Source organism: Cheilinus undulatus, linkage group 13, assembly GCF_018320785.1.
Source record: "Cheilinus undulatus linkage group 13, ASM1832078v1, whole genome shotgun sequence".
Classification (NCBI taxonomy): Eukaryota; Metazoa; Chordata; class Actinopteri; order Labriformes; family Labridae; genus Cheilinus; species Cheilinus undulatus.
Genome location: NC_054877.1, coordinates 39,025,054 through 39,045,513, shown reverse-complemented (window position 1 = coordinate 39,045,513; position 20,460 = coordinate 39,025,054). Strand labels below are relative to the sequence as shown.

Sequence of the window (20,460 nt, the reverse complement as noted above, 5' to 3'; positions counted from 1 at the left end):
TTTGGTTTCATTCCTCAATTTCACATAATGATGGAAAAAAGAGGGTGTAGGCTGCGCTAGTCACAAAGCATTCTGGAATTGCGTGCAGCTAGCGATGCAGCGGTGCATAGGTGAAAAATTGGCCACAGTGTGTGGCGTCTCTTATGTGGAAATTAGCGATCAAATAGTGGGACACTAAACAATTTGCTGTTGTCTAATTTAACTGCGCAGCAGCTATTTTGATTCAGATTCATCATTGCAGTCAAGAATGAAGCAGCTGACGTGATCCCCTCTGTAAGAGCCCTGAAACGTCTTTCATAGCAACTACTACTGCAGACTACTTTATTAGAATCTGTTTGCAGAAGTTTAAAACAAATAGAGTCTGATCCACTTTCCTGCAGTGCTACCGACTTAAATCCTGGTACAAGGACCGTTATTTTAATGAGGAAGTTAAACAAAGATCTATTTTAGTCTGTCTAAGTCTTCGTCTTTGTCGCAGCAAAAGTTGGATGGGTAACATTTTTGGTCGTAGTTTTAGTCAATGAAATGAACACTGATAAGTACGAAAGTAAAAAGCAATAAATAACATTGGTTTGATTATTCTAGTAGTTCTTGAAATTTCAGTGCAAAACTCTGACATATTGTATTTATTATACAGTAAAATTTTGTTGTGTGTTTTTTCAGACTCTCTGTCCAGGCCGAGGAGGACAGTGTTCAGCCGGGCGGTCGAGGCCTGCGACCTCCACTGGCAGGACAGCCACCTGCAGAGGATCATCAGCAGTGACCACTACATGTCTCCATCCTACCAGAGGGAGGGGGAGAGCCTGCTGTTCAACCCACAGGGCCTTCCGCTGTGGCTAGGTAAACATGCACACAAACACTTCCTCTGTGAGTCATAGTGGGAGGAGTTTATCCCTCAGAAAATGGCCATCATATTTTGGCTGGTGATGCTAAAAGGGCATGCATTACCCTCTTGCAGGAAAAGCCGTTGTATTAATAACTTATTTTGTAGCTGCTGTGATGCATTTTTGTGAAATAATCACTTTATTTGAGCCTCAAGCAGCCAGAGACCTCACTTTTTCTTGACTATAGAGCTGAAAACTTCTTTATCAGGGGCAAAGGCAGCGTTACTGAGGCACTTTTGTGTACACACGTTCTCTAATTCCACTGAAAGCCAACCCAACAAACATTAACACACGCTCACATGCACACAGTAATTCTGCTGATATTGAGGCCAGTATCTGCAGTAAGCAGCTTCCAGCTAAGATCTGTCAGATTCTGCAACTTAAGCCTGCTATCAGACGCACACTGGCATTCTGCTGAGGCTGCACTGTGAGAGAGAGAGAGTTTGTAGGATGGTGTGAGTCTGCCATCACTAACTACATCCTGCCCCCTTACGTTTGTGGATTTAGGACAAAAATGCACGTCTGTAAAGTGTCTTTCTTAGCATGAGTGTGCTTTTTTTATGTTATGTTTGTTTGATCTATTCTGACTCTGCCTTCTCTCTGTCAACTACACAGACCACGTACCAACAGCCTGCGCTCGTGTAGACGCTCTGCGTTCCCATGGTTACTCCAGGGAAGCCCTGCGATTGGCTGTGGCCATCATAAACACGCTGCGCCTCCAGCAGCAGAGACAGATGGACATCTACAAACACCAAAAGAAAGGTATAAAAGCACATTTGGATTATAAATCTGTTTGTTTACAGTTTACTGGTTATTCTGATAGGTTTTTATTTTACGCTCTCTTCCTCCTTCAGAGCTTCTCCAGAGAGGCGTGACCTCCACCACCAATCTGGAAGGCTGGGTCGGTCATCCACTAGACCCGATTGGCTGCCTGTTCACCACACTCACAGAAACCTGCCGCGTAGACGACGACAACAGCATGGACACTGGAGGTATGACAACAAATATGGGGTTGTGTTTCTGCTTTTTACCCTCTGAGAGGGAGGATGTCGTATACGACAAGAAGTGACACAGGTTCTAAAAAGTTTAGATAACTTTTGAACCATAAATGGTAGCCTCCTAATATTTCTTTCCTCTTAAAGCTAGCCCTTTTGCCGTTCTAATCAAAGTTTCCATATCTTCGAATCCCTCACAGAGGCTTTTCTAGTGTGCCTGGTACCTGGATGACTTCTGGAGTATTTCAAGATTAAATCCACTCCAGTAACCTATGAAAGTGAACAGCTTCTTATATATTTCTATTCATCTTTTGATCAAGTCTGCTGCTAGCTTTTTAAAATTAATTTTCAGTCAAGATCCAACCTGATCATTAATATTAAATATTATTACATTTATGGAAATCTGGATTTAAAAAAAAAAAGACATGTATTATCGGGTCTGATCTTGGTTAAAAGTCATTGGAAAAAATAGAGATAAAATGAAGTGTTTAGTATTTATTTATTTTATTTTTTTTTTTGTTATTTAAATAAAGTGTCATTTTAGGTCACAAAAAAAACAGAATATAACAATTAATTCAAACCTTGTGATTTGAAAAGAAAAAGAAAAACAATACTGCTTGATAATCAAAGTTGTTGCCCATTATAACATGTTCAAGGCTGTGATAATCCCCCCCAAGGAAATCCAATTTGCATGTAGTATAAGACAAATTATTCTTTTTTTGTGTGTAATTCATGAGCATCAAGGATTTTGCACTTAAACTGGCAATTTGAAGGGTTTAATTTCCAAAAAATGAATCAATATTTTATGTTTATGATCAGGCATGAACTTGTTTAAGAAAAGGAAGTTGGAAAAAATATTAAAGTTTATTATTTTTATTGTTATTTATGTATGCAGCCATTTTTGGTCACGGACACCCTTAACCTCTATTAAAAAATTAATGGACATGTTTAAAAATCAAAGTTGTTGTTCATCAGGCTGTGATAATCCCCCTCAAAGAAATCTAATTTGCATGTAGTGTATTAAAATAAATCAGTTGTGTTTTTATATTACAAACTTGGGCTTCTGCACTGACACTGGCTTTTAAATTATTACCTTTCCACAAAACTAATTTATATTTCATCTATCTGATCAGTTTTGATCATGTTTTATATATATATATATATATATATATATATATATATATATATATATATATTTTGTTTGTTTTTGTTATTTTTGTTTATTTATTTATTTTGCTATTTATGTATTGTGTCCATTTGGCCACAAGCATCCTGAGTGTAACAATTTATCAAAATCTAAAATTAAAAAAGAATGATAATAATAAAACCCAATTAAATTTCTAAAAAAAACTATCAATAAATATATATGAAAATTTTAATCAGGTCTGATCTTGGTTGAAAAATTAACTAATTTTTACTATTTTTATTGTTATTTATGTATTCTGTCCATTTTTGGTCATGACCACGCTCAGTATAACAATTTATTAAGAAATTGAAATTTAAAAAATAAAAGTGCTTAAAAGTCAAAGTTGTTGCTTATTATCAACATATTCAAGGCTTTGATGAGCCCCTCCACGGACATCCAATTTTCATGTAGTATCTAAAAAAATAAATCTTTCTTTTTTGTGTCTGTGTGTGCGTTACAAACATCAGCATCAGGGTCGTTGCACTTAAACTGGCAAAAAAAGGATTTAATTTCCAAAAAAATAATTCATATTTTATGATTATGATCAGGTCTGACCTTGATTAAAAATAATGCAAGAACAGTTGGAAAAACAAATTAATATATATTATTTTGTGTCATTTATTTATGGTGCCATTTTTGGTCACAAACGTACTCAGTGTAACATTTTCTGTGACACCATCTGAGGGTTTAATCTGTACAGACTCTTATAAACACTGTTAATAATGTAGAGATGGAGCATTTAGAGCTGATGGACTGAACAGCGTTTGGCTGTATTTGAATATCAGAACATGAGCCAGGTTACACATAGCCTACACATAAAGGTTATCTCTGTAGGATGTCAATCACCCCATCCAGAGATATTAACCATGGGCATTTAACTCCTGAGTCTCCCTCTTTCACTCTCTTACTCTGAATATATATGTGGCATGGTTTAGATCTATAAAAAATCTTTACGACAAACCTACAATCCATATATTTGGATCAGAATCATCTAAGTCTAGAGTTTAGTCTGCTGTGCTGGCATTAGGTGGTTTGAAGGTAAAATACTGTCCTCTGCACCCACAAAGAAAGCTTAAATCTCTGCACGGCTTCATCCAATGAACCTCCTCCCTCCTGCTTAAACAATACATCAGTCAGAGAGCTCATTTACCAAACAGAGGGAGTAATTTCTGCCACACTTCACCAGCTGATGCAGAGGTGAGCGGGTTCACCGGCAGAGGCGCCTCAGACGACAGACTTCATGCTCTTATATCATGAGCGGCTCTTTTGTCCTGCAGACAGCCATAAAGTCACAGAGCATGAATGGATCGGGCTGAAACACCCTGCTCGTTTAGACCACTCTGCCTTTGTGCTTATGTGTGTGGTATGTATAGCATCCATCACCATTTGCATTTCTCAGCCTGCCCAGGCTCTCTTTTTTGCACCAGTGGTCATTGCACCAGAGCAGAATAGGGGCTGGGTTTTTCTATTGTTACCAGGCTACAGGGAACTATTGTCCACTCAGACAATGCTGACCACTGGCACACTCATTGGTGTGAGTTGGAGGGAGAGTGAATGATTGTCTTAGGCTGTTTGGGGAATTGGAGGAGAGTGGTAGGACTATTTAGAGTGTAAATGTGAGCACGGCCTGGTCACTGGGCTTTATTTCCCTCTGGAATACAGCTGGGAACATCTGTTAAAGAAGGGGGTGGGTCCAAACTATGTGTCAGCCAATCAGAGTGCAGCCCTCTCTCAGCTCTGTTTAAATCAACCAATCAATCAACAGCTGATGGGTAGAAACAAAAATTGAGTTAACACCGGGGGTTAAGTCTGTAAAATCAGTTTCCACTTTTCCCTAGATTTCCTCTCTTTCTCGCACACACAAACATGAACACACAAAAGTACACACTAAAACACACTTTGCGCTCACACACATGCAGGGAGTAAACAGGATTGAGGGGATCGCTCACTCAGAGGGGATTTAAGCAGAGTGGTGGGTTGGGGGGAGACGAAGGGAACAAATGGGCACCAATCAACAGCTGAGACTCTCAAAGCATCTGTTCTCAATTATAGCTGTCGAGCATTTGGTGTAGGGTTAGCCGCCATCTTAGATCAGTGATCACAAGCTGCCATGGATGTTTGTTTTTTGTTTTTTGTCTGATATACACACACACACACACATTAGATTATTAAATGTCACAATTAAATAGGTCAAACCGAGTTTGACTTTCTCAGAGAATAAGACTTATTCAAGAGCACTAGCCTCTGTGTAAAACACAAAGTTAGAAATTAATATACTGAATAATATAGCTAAGACTTTATAGAAAATTCTATTATTTTTTACAGACAATGAAGTAATAAGTTTATGAGTAAAAATCTAAGTTGTACATTCCCAAAAAGAAGTTTGGAATATTTGAGATTATAAAAGTGTAAATTTACTAGAAATAATCAGAATCTTAATTTATAGAAAAACCTTGATTTATAGAGTTTTTGTGGTTCTTAAGACATAAATCTTCAAGAAAAGCTCAGTTTTTTCGGGCTATAATTTACAAAAAAAATTCTCAGAATTTCGGATTTCATAAAAATACCAATTTATAGATTGATTTTGATATTGATTAAGTATTGAATCACAAGAAATTTTCAAAATTTCACAGTTCATAAAAATATAATTTTATGGAAGTAAAATCTCAAAATGCTTGATGTTATAAAAAGCTGAAAAAAATGAATATTTTGAGATTCTAATGATATAAATCTACAAGAAAAAAAATACTTTTTGAAATTTTAAAGTGTAAATTTACTAGAAATATTCAGAATTTTAAAAAAGTTTAATGTTAGGGGGAAATATGAATATAATATTAATGAATATCTTATTTTTAGCTTTTCAAAGGGGGACTTTAAAAGAAAAAGCTCTGAGTTTTTTTGAAGAAATGAAAGCTTAAATTTATTAGAAATATTCGGGATTTCAGAGTTCATAAAAACATCCAATTATAAAAAAAAACCCTCAGAATTTTAATTATTATTATTATTATTATTATTAGTAAAAAAAATTTAAAAATTTAAAAAATCAGGATTTTTTAGATTCTGAAGTAATCAATATACACCAAGAGGTCAGAATTTCTGAGGATAAATCAGCATAAATTAAAAAAAATATTCAGAATTTATGAGTAATTCAAAGCTTTATTTTATGAGAAAAAAAGCTCATAATTCTTGAGGTAAATTTTAAAAATATTCAGAATTTCAGACTTTATAAAATTGTAAATTTATTGAAGAAAAATCTCAGTACAAAATGTTAAATTTATTGAAAAGCTTGCATTTTTAAGGTTCTAAAAATGTTTATCTACAAGCATATTAATATAAGTAATACTGTTTGTTTGTTTTAGTGTGTGTTTTCGGCAGACACAGCATCTCACCATAGTGGTCCGTAAGCCAGACTGTCTGGTGATTTGTTAAACCATCCTTAAAAACAACATGAAAGTCAAATTTAAAATCATCGGTCAGTGGAGCAGAATAAATCTACTATTTGTAGCACAAACACTTAATATTTCTCCACCTTTGTTTTCAGACGGTGACCCCCGTCCTCCTGTCTACCACCATGTCCCTGTGTGGGGCAGTCCTGATGGCAGCGAGTCTTACCTGACGTTGGCCTTGGAGGTGGCTCTGATGGGAATGGGCCAGCAGAGGATCATGCCCGAGGGTCTCTATGCTCAGGATAAGGTATGGAAATCCTTAAGCTTTCTCAAACGTGATGCATTTTGTAATAATGCACAGATTTTAACACAGGCCTGGTCTCAATGAATAAATGGCTTTATAGATTTCCTACGGGTAACTGCTTTGCATTTATGCCTTATTGCATATTAAAACAAGTGTTTTGAGTTTGCCTGGTGTAGATATGGTCCCCATGATAGAAAATCACTATAATTAAATGTCTGTGTGAAGTAATTGCAGTGCAGAGGGAGAGAAAAGGCCGCAGCATTTTGGTTCTCTGAAAAATGAGCAGAGAGTTGTTTTATGACGGACCCTGAGTTTGAATGAATACAAAGAAATCTGAGTCCATGTGAGAGTAAATCTGCTTTCAAGAGTTGCATTCTAATTTTCATTAGCATTTTATGAAATTATAATACTTTACAGGGCGGAAGGAAAAAGCAAAAACACAGAAAAAGAGACAATTAAAACATGCTATATAGACTGTATAGACTAGAGCTGCTGGATTATGGTGAAAAAAATGATGAACAGGATTACTGGCTGATTTACATCTGCATCTGTGGGTAAATTTGAAATGATCAGGCCAAAGTAAATCTTTGTGTTGCCATACAGAGGCTGCTCCAGCTTTGTAATAGTGTCGAAATTTTGTGTGTATCCAATGGCTGCTGCCATGGTAGCTATTAGCTCAGATGTAGCTGTAGTATAGTGGCAGTTCAATCAGAACTGGGCTGCATTTCTTTATGGAAAAAAGAGTGAAGAGAGATTTTTCTGCATGTCCTCCAACCAGTTTTGACATGAATTTCATTCACTGAGAAACTCTGCCATTCACACACTACTGTAGCATTTGACTGTTGAGCTCAGGTTACTACTGGAGCTACATGTCTGCTACTTCATTTTGTCATCTCGCTCTGATTGCCCCATAATGAGTGTGAGAGACAGAATGTTCATCCAATCAACTTCTGAGACTTTTTTGAAAAGTCCTGCCCTTCCCATACTCATCCCAGATGAATGTGAAATTTATCCATGCAATTCATACCTGAAACAGACAATCAGGTTAGTTCTTCTTGGGAACGGAAGTCAACGTTCTACTCAGCACAAAAAACAAAAGCAAACATAACACTTTATAATGCTCCTAAAAACTGATCTAACTAGAGGATAAGTAGAGGTATCACCAACTATCGCCACATATGTTTTTCAAAGATATATGACTTATTTTAATCTTTCTTTAAACTTTAAATATCCTTTAATTCTGAATTAATTTAACTGTAAACTTCTAACCAATTTCTTGTCGTTTGTTTAATGACTTCTGGCCTTTCTAAATGAGGAAATATTATTTTGAAGCACAGATCAATGTGCTTTATTTAAACCACTAAGGCATGAATATGAGATCATCTCAAAGCGATGTAAAATATGATTTAAGAAGCAATGAGATATCTGTGATTTGCACTTGGAACTTGTGACTTTTTTGAGAGCTCTCTTCAGAGTAAAATAGGAGTCCTCTCTGTCACGTGTAGAGTAACAGTAGATCCACGGAGATGAAAGTGTCTGAGGTATTAAAGCACCCTGCTGCTCCTTAATACCACCGGTCTAAAATCCCCTCTTAAAAAGGTATTTAAACTTCAGAAGATATCTTCTCTTATTAAACAGTTATAATTTATGGAGTTTTTCTTCAATAAATCTAACCTGAGACTTTTGATAAAAACACTAAATTTAGCCCGTGAGCTTTAGAAACCAGTGAAACGTGAACACCCCAACAATGAGTCGTTTTAAGAGGAGATGTAGTATACCTGGATGACATCTTAACATTTTACCCTCTTTGATTTTTAAGCTAAAACGTTCCTGTAAATAAAAACTTGTGTTTGTGTTCCAGGTTTGTCGTAACGAGGAGCAGATCGTCACAAAACTACAAGAGCTGGAGCTGGACGACCTCCTGGTTCAGACTCTTCGTAAGCAGGCCATACAGCTGCTAGAAGGTACGACAAACGTCCCCCTCTCTGGAACAGCTCAAAACTCTGTTTGAAAAGCAATAAACGGAACATAATCTGTGCTGTCCTCTTGTTCAGCTGGTCCATTCAGCGGTCTGGGTGAGGTCATCCATAGGGAGAGCGTTCCCATGCACACCTTTGCCAAATACCTCTTCTCTGCTCTGCTGCCTCATGACGCAGACCTGGCATACAAGGTGGCTCTCCGTGCCATGAGGTCAGTTTCTGTGTATTTTTTGTATCTTTTTTTTTTTTTTTTTTTAATAGATGTGCATGGTACCCCCACAGAAAATGGAAGCTACACAAGGTCTCCAATCCTATTCACACATGATCAAAACTCCTGAAAATGTCCCAAAATCCTGAAGGCATGACAAATTTCTGCATTATTGCAGTGGTTAGTCATTTAGTGAGGAAGCTGCTTATAAAGTACATTCTAATTTTACACCATATAGCCTTCATTCGCTCTTCAAAAGTTGAATATAGAGTAAGACTTCATAATACACTGTTAGCATTAGAAAAGCCTGAGCTAAGAATCTATAGACACTAGGGCTTTCAGCATTAATACATTAATGTGGTTAATTTAGGTGCATTATTAGTGCATTTATTTTTTTATCACAATGAATTGCATTCTTTATTTTCCCTGTCAGCATACTTTGTTTAGAGCTTCGGTAGTTTTTGATTAGAATTATGCATTAAGGCCTGTAGTGTGAACGTAGCCACGTTTAACCATTTTATTGCAAAATGGTACAGTTTTACTCGGAGAGGGAGGCTCTGCTCAAAAGATGCTCCCTGGTTTAGTCAAGCAGCATACTTTGACTTTCCAGTGAGCACGTAGCTAAAACCCTGATATGGATAGATACATTAAAGACAATGCATACTGAATACAATAAAATTAGTTCAAAAGCTGTTTAACCATAGTAGCATGAATCTAAATATGAGGGCGCAACAAGCTTTATGCTATTAAGGAGGAGGCTGGGGTGGAGGAGTTGAAGCTTTGCCAGCAGCAGCAGTGTGAATTAGCATCAATGGAAGCAGAGATTAGATAGAAGTATTTCATATTTAAATGGACCGCTGTGTTGAGAGAAATCAGCTGGCCGTCGGCTGATCACGGCTGGGCGTATGACTTTTGTGTCCTGCATGAACTAACATTACCTTCACTATTCAAACTGTCTTTAACCAACTAATTTTTTTTAGAAGAAGCTTTTAATATTTTTATTATACTCACTGATGGATGCGTCCTCCATTCATCCATCCATCCATCCATCAAATTCATTTCATTTTTTTTTCAATTCAGTGAGCTTTACTGACATGGAAAACATGTGTTTGCATTGCCAAAGCAGTGCAGAAATAAGTTATAAATAAAATATTTTATACAGTAACAGAAAAAAAACAAGTAACAGTATTATAATCGCTATATGTATCAAAAATCTAGGTTTCACTTAATAAAAAATCACAGATTGAAATCAAACATTTTCACTTAAAGTATTTACAGATTAGTAGGTTCAAAGGTTTTAAAACTTACAATAAAAATGTGGAAATTCTATGATAAAAAATTCTGTCTATAAACGTACATTTAGACATGTTAAGAACAGGGGTTCAGTTGATAAACTTCATCCTAATTTTGACGTCTAAATGTTTTTATCTGTTTCTCTCAGACTGCCAGTGTTGGAGTCATCAGCAGGCTCTGGGGACGTGGGTCACCCTCATCATGGCATCTCCATCGTTCCCAGCAGATACCCACGCTGGTTCACACTGGGACATCTGGAGTCTCAGCAGTGTGAGCTAGCCTCCACCATGCTCACTGCTGCTAAAGGTAACATCCATTTTCCACTGCTTGAAATCATAGCAGAAACCTGCTCATATCTGGTAAATTCTAATATCTAATAAATGTTTGTGTTGGCTTGCAGGTGACATGTTGAGATTGCGGACAGTTCTTGAGGCAATCCAGAAAAACATCCACTCCTCGTCTTTAATCTTCAAACTCGCCCAGGACGCCTTTAAGATCGCAACACCTGCCGACAGCCCGCCTGATATCACTCTGCTCAACGTGGCTCTAGAGCTGGGACTGCAGGTAGGGGGCGTGTTTGTGAAGGAAAGAGAGAGGGAATGAGGGCGAGTCCATCTAAAAGAAGTCAGCACAGTGGTCACCAGTCAAAACATGCAACAATTTCCGTGAACTTGTAATTTCCCCAGGCCTCCGCAGCCTCGCTACAAATTAAGAGAGAAAACATCACACAGCGTTTTATCGTTTTCTTGATGAGAAGAAACCACATAATGAAGCCTTTTGGGTTTCACAGTAAACACGGGAGAACTCCTCACATCATCAAGCCTGCAGAGTCGCTGTGGTTTTGTCCGCCTCTTTCTACTTGAATAAAGAGCATCAAATGGATTCCTGTCAGCAAAAACTGCTAAATAAGAGCTCAAAATAAAAGGGTCACACTCAGACATCTGTAATTAAAGACACATTTTAGATAAAGCTGTCAGCACTGGAGACGTGTGGTGTTGCACTGCCTGTTTAACACATTTCAATTTCACAGTTTTGAAGCCGATAATCGTCAGCTTGAAAAAATGTATGTAGGGAGAGTGATGTGATATGTCGTGAGAAGTCACCAGGAAGCATCATGTTTTGTGTTTGTGTGTGCAGGTGATGAGGATGACTCTGTCCACACTGAACTGGAGGAGGAGGGAGATGGTCCGCTGGCTGGTCACTTGTGCCACAGAAGTCGGTATGTGCTGCATTTCAAACACACAACACAAGGCTTGTGGTTCTAATTCAGCTTTTTGAAAGTCTTCTTTTGAATTCAGCTTGAAGGCTGACTTTCAGTTCCAGAGAAAAACAGGTGACAAATAAATCTGAAAAACCAACAAGCGTCCCTGAGACTCTGAGAGCCTTCAGAGCTTCTTGTCATTGGTTTCTTAAAGTCTCCAAAAACAGCTGCAGGATAAACACTTTCACTCCAGAAAGATCCTCTCTTTTTATAATTACATCATAAAATGTTGTTACAACTTCTCTTTAAGCTTACTACAGTCTTCTTTTAGCCTAACCTGAACATTCAGTGGCCCGTAGAGTCAAGGAAAGAGACATTTACCGGCCTTGTGATGGAAATATTTTCCAAAATAACTAAAGCCACTGAGACCCTGTGAATAAAAATGGTTTGTGGATGAGTGTCCTTGTCTTCAAAGGATTTTATTAACTTCCTCACTAACTCCTTTCATTTTGTCAAATCTTAATTCTAAGGGTAGAATTAAGGGAATAAATTATCATCAAAAGTATAACTTCATGGCATTAGAAAATCAGCAAATCTGAAATGTCGACCTTCACAGGTCTGCGGGCGTTGGTGAGCATCTTGCAGAGCTGGTACACTCTCTTCACACCCACTGAGGCCACCAGCATCGTGGCAGCCACCGTGATGTCCCACAACACCATCCTGCGCCTCAGCCTCGACTACCCGCAGCGGGAGGAGCTTGCCAGCTGTGCCCGTACACTGGCTCTGCAGTGCGCCATGAAGGACCCCCAGAACTGCGCTTTGTCGGCACTGACGCTCTGCGAGAAAGACCACATCGCCTTTGAGACGGCCTACCAGATTGTGATCGACGCGGCATCAACCGGTATGACCTACTCGCAGCTGTTTACCATTGCAAGGTACATGGAGCACCGAGGATACCCACTGCGCTCCTTCAAGCTGGCCTCCCTCGCAATGACACACCTTAACCTGGCTTACAACCAGGACACTCACCCAGCCATTAACGACGTGCTCTGGGCGTGCGCGCTCAGCCACTCTCTTGGGAAGAATGAGCTAGCAGCCATTATCCCCCTGGTGGTAAAGAGCGTGCACTGCGCCACGGTGCTGTCTGACATCCTGCGGCGGTGCACCATGACGGCGCCGGGGCTCGCGGGCATTCCCGGGAGAAGGAACTCTGGGAAGCTGATGTCGACAGACAAGGCGCCGCTCAGGCAGCTCCTTGATGCCACGATCTCTGCGTACATCAACACCACGCACTCTCGACTGACACACATTAGTCCGCGGCACTATGGAGAGTTCATAGAGTTCCTGAGCAAAGCGCGGGAGACTTTCCTGCTGGCACAGGACGGACACATTCAGTTCGCCCAGTTCATAGACAACCTAAAACAGATCTACAAGGGCAAAAAGAAACTGATGATGTTGGTCAGGGAGCGCTTCGGCTGACATCCCCACGCCCTCATAGGGACCCTCTTCTTGGGAAGTAGTTAAACTCATTTGTTTCTATTTAAGGTTTTTTGGATTCTTTGTATTTTTACTCCTTTTGTTGAGCCATTTGTTGACTAAGTCTTAAGTTTTTGTCCTGTTTTTGTTGTTTTGTTTCTTGAATGTGAACCAGAAAGTGTTCACAGTGCATTGCTCTACTTCATTAAGACTGCAAAAAGGGGAAATTGGCTTGAAATGTCAAAGAAAAAGCAAGAACAAAGCCTTTTTTTCTCCTTCCAATTTATGTTAAACCTTGTATGAAAAAGTCAAAGGATTGTGATAAAAAACAAAAAAGGAACTTTTGTTTTGTGATGGCACATGCTGACTTAAAAACCAAAAGATTTTGATGGATGGGGTACTTACTTTGAGCCAGAGGACACTTTCAGCTGAAGAAAAGAAGTGTTTTTTAAAGAGGATGGGACACATCATTCCAAAAAGAGAACATGGAGGTCGGAAAAACACACATAGTGTTATCGTCATACCTCGTCTGTATTATTTGTCAGCTTTAACTTCTCTTGAAAACGGCCTCTTGTTTCCTTCAGGGCTTCTTAGAGTAGAGAGGGTGAATACAGAAATACAAATGTGTGATTTCTCTGCAACAGCAGGTTTAATAACATGACTAAAGCAACTGTAGATGAGCTGGTCAGAGCTTTTCCTTCACAGTATCCCCAGAGGAAGAACCATGAGGGCATGACAGCCTGGCAGTGACATTATCCAGGCTGCTTTAGCATAGGTAGACTAGTTGAGGCTCCACGTGCACATATATTTACACAGTATATCTCCTATGTCCTCCTATAAGCTTATTAACAGTGACAATACACAACTGTGATGAAAGGTGGGGTCACAGTATTCCCATCTCCAGAGACTCCACTGCACTGCTGTACCGCTGTTTGTGGCCAAAACCTTTGAAAATCTCTGCTCCTCTTTCCTTCACTAGATCAAGAGTTAGTCAAAAGCAATATGAGTCAAGTCTGCGCTTCTCTTTTATCACACAGCAGCATTAATTTCACTGTCTTGCATTCTGCTTGGAAGCTTTGGATCATGATAAGAGATTGTTAAATCCAGTGACTGTTACTTTAGCTAAAAGTCTCTTTTCCATCTCAAAAACATTGACAGGAACTAAAGGAACTTTTCTATGGCTATTATGACAGAATTATGTGCTACTTTTTTGCCTAAATTCCCACCTTTAGCCCAAACTGGGTGTTTTTAGCACTTTAAAGGGGATCACATCTAGAATTTACAAGTGAGGGATCAAAGAAGCTTACTGATTTACCATGCTTTACTATAACGGCAAAATTACAAATGTAATATCCAAAAGAAAACTAGAATAACTCCTTTTCTGCTAAGAGTGCAAATTACTGCTTGCTACAGGTTATCCATTACATCTTGCCAAATCTTGTCCTGTTTCATGTCACCATTTTAGTCAATGTTTTGCTTTCTCTGATCTACAAATGCTGTCTGGATACGAATAACTTCACCTGTCTTTTTAACCCATAGGATGGAGCATTTCTCTTCAAAACTTAAGACAAAGTTAGCAGGCTGCCACTAAATCTATCACATTGTTCAGTACTTAAAGAAAAAGTGAATCCTGGATTCAGGTTAAGCTACAGTCATGACTGTTTAATGGTAATGTTGCTACATATCTGTAAATGTAGTGAACCATTGTTAGCATTACACCTTTGCTTAAAGCTCTTTGCAGATGATGTCACGCAGGAGCAGAGAACTCCGAGTGGAGCCAAGTAGTGATTTCTACAAAGAGTATCACCACAAAAAAACATATTTTGTGCCGTTTAGGATTATGCTAAGCTCCCAAAGTGTGAAAATAAAAAAATTAAGAATTCTGACTTTGATCTCAGAATTCTGGTTTGGATCTCTTGAGTTCTGACAAGTTTCAAAATTTTGACCTTTTTTCAGAGTTCTGACTTTAATCCCATGATTTTGACTTAGCTTTCAGAATTCTGACTTTGATCTCCAAGTCCTGAAAAGTCTCAGAATCTGGGCTTTTTGATCTCAGAAATCTGATGTTGAACCTTTGATTCTGACTTTTATCTCAGAATTCTGAGATCAGTGATGACATTATTTTAAAAATTCTTACTTTGATCTCAGATTTTTGACTTCGATCTCAGAATTCTGACTTTGATCTCAGATTTCTGACTTTGATCTCAGAATTCTTACTTTGATCTCAGATTTTTCACTTTAATCTCAGAATTGTGAATTCTTACTTTGATCTCAGAATTCTGACTTTAATCTCAGATTTTGGCTTCAATTTCCAGGATTCTGAATTTTATCTCAGAATTCTAACTTTAATCCCATGATTCTGACTTTGATCTCAATATTTTGCCTTTGATTTCAGAATTCTTACTTTGATTTCAGAATTCTTACGACTTCAATCCCATGATTCTGACTTTGATTTCAGAATTTTGATCTTAGATTTCTGACTTTTATCTCAGAAGTCTTACTTTATTTCTCAGAATTTTCACTTTATTTCTCAGAATTAGGAAAAAATGCCTTCAAATTTTTTTCAGTGGCCCTAATCCTTTTTTGTAAAAGACTGATATTTAAAACCACTAAGACCTCTATCAGTCCCCTTCATCACAGTGAGAAATTGAACACGTTTTACTTGAATCAGATTCTTTCACTTCCTTGTTCTTGAGATGGAAAAAAGGTTGTTGGTTTCTGAAGCGACTCATGCCTCTAGTTATGATCACTGTGTGGATGAGTGGCCTTGTCTTTGCAGGTACACAAACAGTACTGTATGTTTTAATCGTACATATTTGAGACCACATGCCTTGGCTTCTTTCTTCTATATGAGGGATGTTCACTTTCTTTTCCTCCCCACTGATAGAGTCTTTGTCAACAGCGGTATACAGAACAGCAAGAGCTTGAATCTTAACTGGTCGGACTGAACGTCATCGTACAAGCACTTCACACAAATACCTCTTCAGTACGTTCCTGCCTGCTTCAGCATTTATTTATTGATTGTTTGGTAACTTTGTATGACTGAGTAGGAATCACAGACACACAAACAGCCGATGACTCAACCTGTTCGATGGTGGGAGAATAAGAGAAAAAGGGTTTCTTTTTTTTATTTGAATGGAGGAACATTTTCGTGTCTGCTTCTACATTCCACAAGAGCTACCTTCAACCACGACCTGGGTAGTCAGTCACAACTCTGGGCCTTTTTTTTTTTTAATCTGAAGAAACGCAGAAAGAAGAACGAAAAAAAGGAAAACTGAGCAAAAGAGAAAAGAGAGGCTTAAACTCAGTTCTCAGGGACATCACTTAAAGAAACAAAACAAAAAGTAGTAGCATTAAGCATTTAAGATATTGTAAATATTAAAGTGTCAATTCAGAAAATTGTAAAGTTATAATTATTTATGATAAGTATGTTATGTGTTTTTCTTTATTTTTATGGTTTTTTTTGTTTGTTTGTTTTTGGCGGGGTGTACTTGAACTGTTTGGATGGGGGAATTTGACAGCGTTTTTTGTAAAACTTCAAGGCATTTCTCAGGTGCTCCTGTGTACATTTCTGTTTGTTTTTGCTATAATAACTATTTTTATTTAGTTTTTTTATATATATATGTGTTGATTGCAAAGAAAGAAAATGTGTTCCAAAAGGAAGCATGTGATTGAGGACGGCATTCATTTGTGAACAGATTCAAACTAAACCTGACTATGCAGAACCACTTGGATGGTCTTGTCACCACTTAAAGATGCCCCCGAAAAGCTTTCAGAGGAAACCGAGTGGACTGAACCATTGTGAAAAGGTGGGAGGGGGGAAGACAAGTTCCAGCATGCTTGTATTTGGATGCTGCGTGGTAGAGGAGAAAAAAAAAAAAAGAAAATGTTGGGAAATGCCTTTGTGACCGATCAATGTACAAAGTTTATTTTTTTGCTTTACTTCGTTTTTTGTTTCATTTGATCAGGACTCAAGCCTTCAGTGTCTTCTCAGAGGTGTCGAGTGGCGGCGCCGCAGCGAGACAGAACAACACACAAATGTCTGAGTCAGAAATTGTGAGAACAAAAATGATGGCCTGTGGATGACCTCGTGTTAATTTCTTGATTTTTTTTTAATAGCTTTCCCTTTGGCCTCCAAACATGGCTGACTACACCTCCTCTGTCTCATTATGGTATTTTCTTTGTCTTAGCTGTAGTCGTCCACCTTACCCCCTCTCATACAGGAAGGATTTTGGAGTGATGGCAATGTCAGCTTCTTCTCTCATCTGTTCCTAAACCATTTACTCTAGCAGCCTTGCATCCACACGTCAGTTTATTATAACAAAATTGTGGATTTTCATTTATACTTTCTTCCAAAATGAAGATTTAAAAGGCTGAGTCTGTTCTTTTCTACTAAAATGGCATGATGAGGCTGTTTGCTGATTCACGCGACCGAGGGACGTTACTTTTGTTTAACTTGAAAGCTGCCTTTCAACAAAGAAGTTCCTTCTTCTTACTCGATCTGTTTCTGTGTTCACTGTGTCAGCCAGGTTTTTCTTATTTTTCTCTTTCTTTAGCTTCCGTTCTTTCTTTCGTAGGAGCGTACTATTTGCTGGTAGAGATGTAGTTCACCTACTGTTTCCCAGTTTTGTTTTTTGTTTTGGATTCTCTCTAACGTAAGGGAAAATTTGAAAGTGTTCGTTGCCTCTTTGTGCTACTGATTATGAAAAGGTATTTCCAGTATTTGTTGCCACAGAAGTATGATAGCTTATCATCGACACTTGTTTTTGTTTTGTTTTTTATTTGTAATTTTTTTTGTGCAACTTCTTGAGCTACTGTCTATAAAGCGAGAATTTATTACTATTTATGTAACGCTACTACCATTTTATATTGATTTGTGTTGGAATCTCAGTGCTTTTCTATGAATAAAGTGTGAAACACGTAAACAACTTCTAGTTTCTTTGTGTTGATATTTGATGAATCACCAGAATGCAAGGATAAAACTGCATTTCTGACCTTTTCTATTAATATTTTCTTGATTTAATTTCTGAGACAGATGCTCCATTCAGAGAACATTCTTGTATTAACACAGGAGGAGGGAAACTACAGAGCGGTCTTCAGGCAGATTTGCACGAGCCAAGCAGGGACAGTTTTAGTCATTTTGAGGCCCTTTCTTGTTTAGCTTAAAGCAATCGAAGCGAGTGAACAAAATATTTTGAATCATCTCCACACAGGATCTCTGGAGCTCAGTCAGAGTGACCATCCGGTTCTTGATCATCTCTCTTACTCTGAGGCCTCTCTCCCCTGAGTGCTCAGTAGCTGAGCGACCAGCTCTTGGAAGAGTCCTAGCAAGACTTCTTATATTTGAGAATTATGGAGGTCATTGTGCTCATTGGAACCTTCAGTGCAGCAGAATCTTTTTGTGCCATGAAACAATCCTGTCTCTGAGCTTTCTGCTGATATGTGTCATCAGCAGTAAGGCCTTCTATAGAGAGGTGTGTGCCAAATCATGTCAAGTTAATTTAATTTACCACGGGTGGACTCCAATCAAGGTGTAGAAACATGTCAGCAAAGATCAGGAGAAATAGGAGGAACCTGAGCTAAATTTCAAGTGTTGTTGCAAAGAGGCTGAATACTTATGTCAATATGGTATTTTCCATTTTTTTCCATACTGGGTACTGAGTGTAGATTAATGAGGGAAAAATAGTTTCTCGTAGCATCAGACTGCAACATAGCAACATTTTTAAGAGTAAAAACGTTCTGAATAGTACATTCACAGATGCTACATTGAAACAAAGTTCTTGTATTTACCTGTAGGAGGAGAGAAACCACAGAGCTGTCTTCAGGTACTTTTACAATAGTCAAGCAGGGGAATTGTAGGCCCCAGGCAAAAATACAATTAGTTCATTTCCTTTTTAGCTAGATGCAATCAAAGTTAGTGGTACAAGAACCAGAACCAGAGGTTCAAGAAACTAAGTCTTACCATGAGCTCTGAGTTAATCTACCCCCAGATAAGAAACTCTGGGTTTTTAGTGTCAGAAAAGCAGATGTGATTCAGTTCAATCCATTCTGATCAGGTTCACTCAGAGCTCAGTGTGGGCAACAAGGCCATGAAGAGCCATCATTAATGGAGCCCCAGTACAATGATCTACTGTGGCAACTAAAAGGTCCACATACTTTGCCCACTAAGTAGAAATCCTCGTGCCCAGAAGATGTTTAGAGGGGATGGAACAACCAAGTACTGTAAAACAGTGGGAGGTATATTGTGGGAGTTGATACTGACATTTTTACAGTGTCTACATGGGTTCATTCCCCATGCAGTGTTGATTTGACTTTTTTTTGGAGAGTTGGTGCCTTAACACTGGTTACGTGTCATTGTTGACAGTCTTTGTAGTTAAATTTGGATTATTCATAAGACAAACCAGTGTTATTGTAGCTCAACACTTCTTTGTAATGTTAGAAATTTACTCTGACAGTGGATCATGTTAAATGTTAAGGGGTCAACCTCACATTAAAACAGTAAGGTGTAAATATTTATGTTTTTAATTACTAAAAAAAAATGAAAAAAAATCTAAAATAAAGATTCTAACACAACAACCTGTTATTTCCTTTCATGCTTGGTGTAAACTTTAAGTTTTTTACCTTTTTAAATATTGCAATGTACTTTCATAACAAATACTGGGAGACCACAGGCCTTTTAAAGTATTACAGTTGAGGAATCAATTCATCAAAAATTAAGGCTTTTAAAAAGCATTTTAAAAAGTATTAAATGCTGTAGCTGTCTTCAAATTTCAATATTTGCCAGATCCAGATACATGCTCGTTTATGATTTGGCCTTTGAGCTATCAGTGTCCTTAAAGGTCAGCTGTGTGGATTGGTAGCATTAACTATGTGATTGAGTGATATGTGCATGTCAGTGGTAGGAATTTTAAGTCTTCTGAGGGGCTGATACTTGTGAATATGTTGCACAGGTTTGCAAATATAAAGCAGCTTTGCAGTGAAGTTTTTTGCCTAGTGTAATAACAGCACAGCATCTCAAAGTAATTCCTGCAAAGGCTTCTCATGTATACTATAATAAACACTATTTGCATTTTCTTAACTATGTTGCCACATACTTACCTTACATCTGGGGTCTTCAAGTATATAAAGAGGGTCTTGACTAAGGTCTTAAAATGTATCACAATCAATGTCAGATTTTCTGTGTATTCCCTGCAATAAATATTGCTATTTTATACCCATGGAAAAGGCAGATGCTTCCTGGTAAGGGTGGAGCTAGGAGAAAAATGCAGAGTTGGAAACTATCCACTGATGATAATCATGGCATCACCCTTATCTATGCACCACAGGTGAGAAATCAGTAACTCAGTGGATAACTTCACTCATGGTGCAGATGTCTCTACCATCAAAATCAACAATAAACCACCAGAAACAAGGGCTAAGAAATCCTGAAAGTGACCACTCTACAACAGATGATATATTAACGCGTAGAAACACATAGGAATACATCAAACACATCTTAAAAACCATGGCGCCCAGGGGCATGATTGGAAAAAACTATACCGGCTAAGC

General features: G+C 38.2%; 1 protein-coding gene across 1 annotated transcript in view; it reads left to right on the top strand.

Moving 5' to 3' along the window:
* zswim5 (zinc finger, SWIM-type containing 5) overlaps positions 1 to 15,087 on the top strand; it is a 94,929-nt gene extending 79,842 nt beyond the window's left edge. Inside the window, exons 7-16 of the mRNA XM_041804333.1 lie at positions 664 to 840; positions 1,500 to 1,646; positions 1,739 to 1,876; positions 6,607 to 6,758; positions 8,617 to 8,719; positions 8,810 to 8,945; positions 10,384 to 10,541; positions 10,636 to 10,799; positions 11,373 to 11,454; positions 12,053 to 15,087. Coding sequence (XP_041660267.1) covers positions 664 to 840; positions 1,500 to 1,646; positions 1,739 to 1,876; positions 6,607 to 6,758; positions 8,617 to 8,719; positions 8,810 to 8,945; positions 10,384 to 10,541; positions 10,636 to 10,799; positions 11,373 to 11,454; positions 12,053 to 12,915 — 2,120 coding nt within the window. The 3' untranslated portion in view covers positions 12,916 to 15,087. The remainder of the gene's footprint in view (positions 1 to 663; positions 841 to 1,499; positions 1,647 to 1,738; positions 1,877 to 6,606; positions 6,759 to 8,616; positions 8,720 to 8,809; positions 8,946 to 10,383; positions 10,542 to 10,635; positions 10,800 to 11,372; positions 11,455 to 12,052) is intronic.
* The last annotated feature ends 5,373 nt before the right edge of the window (positions 15,088 to 20,460 follow it).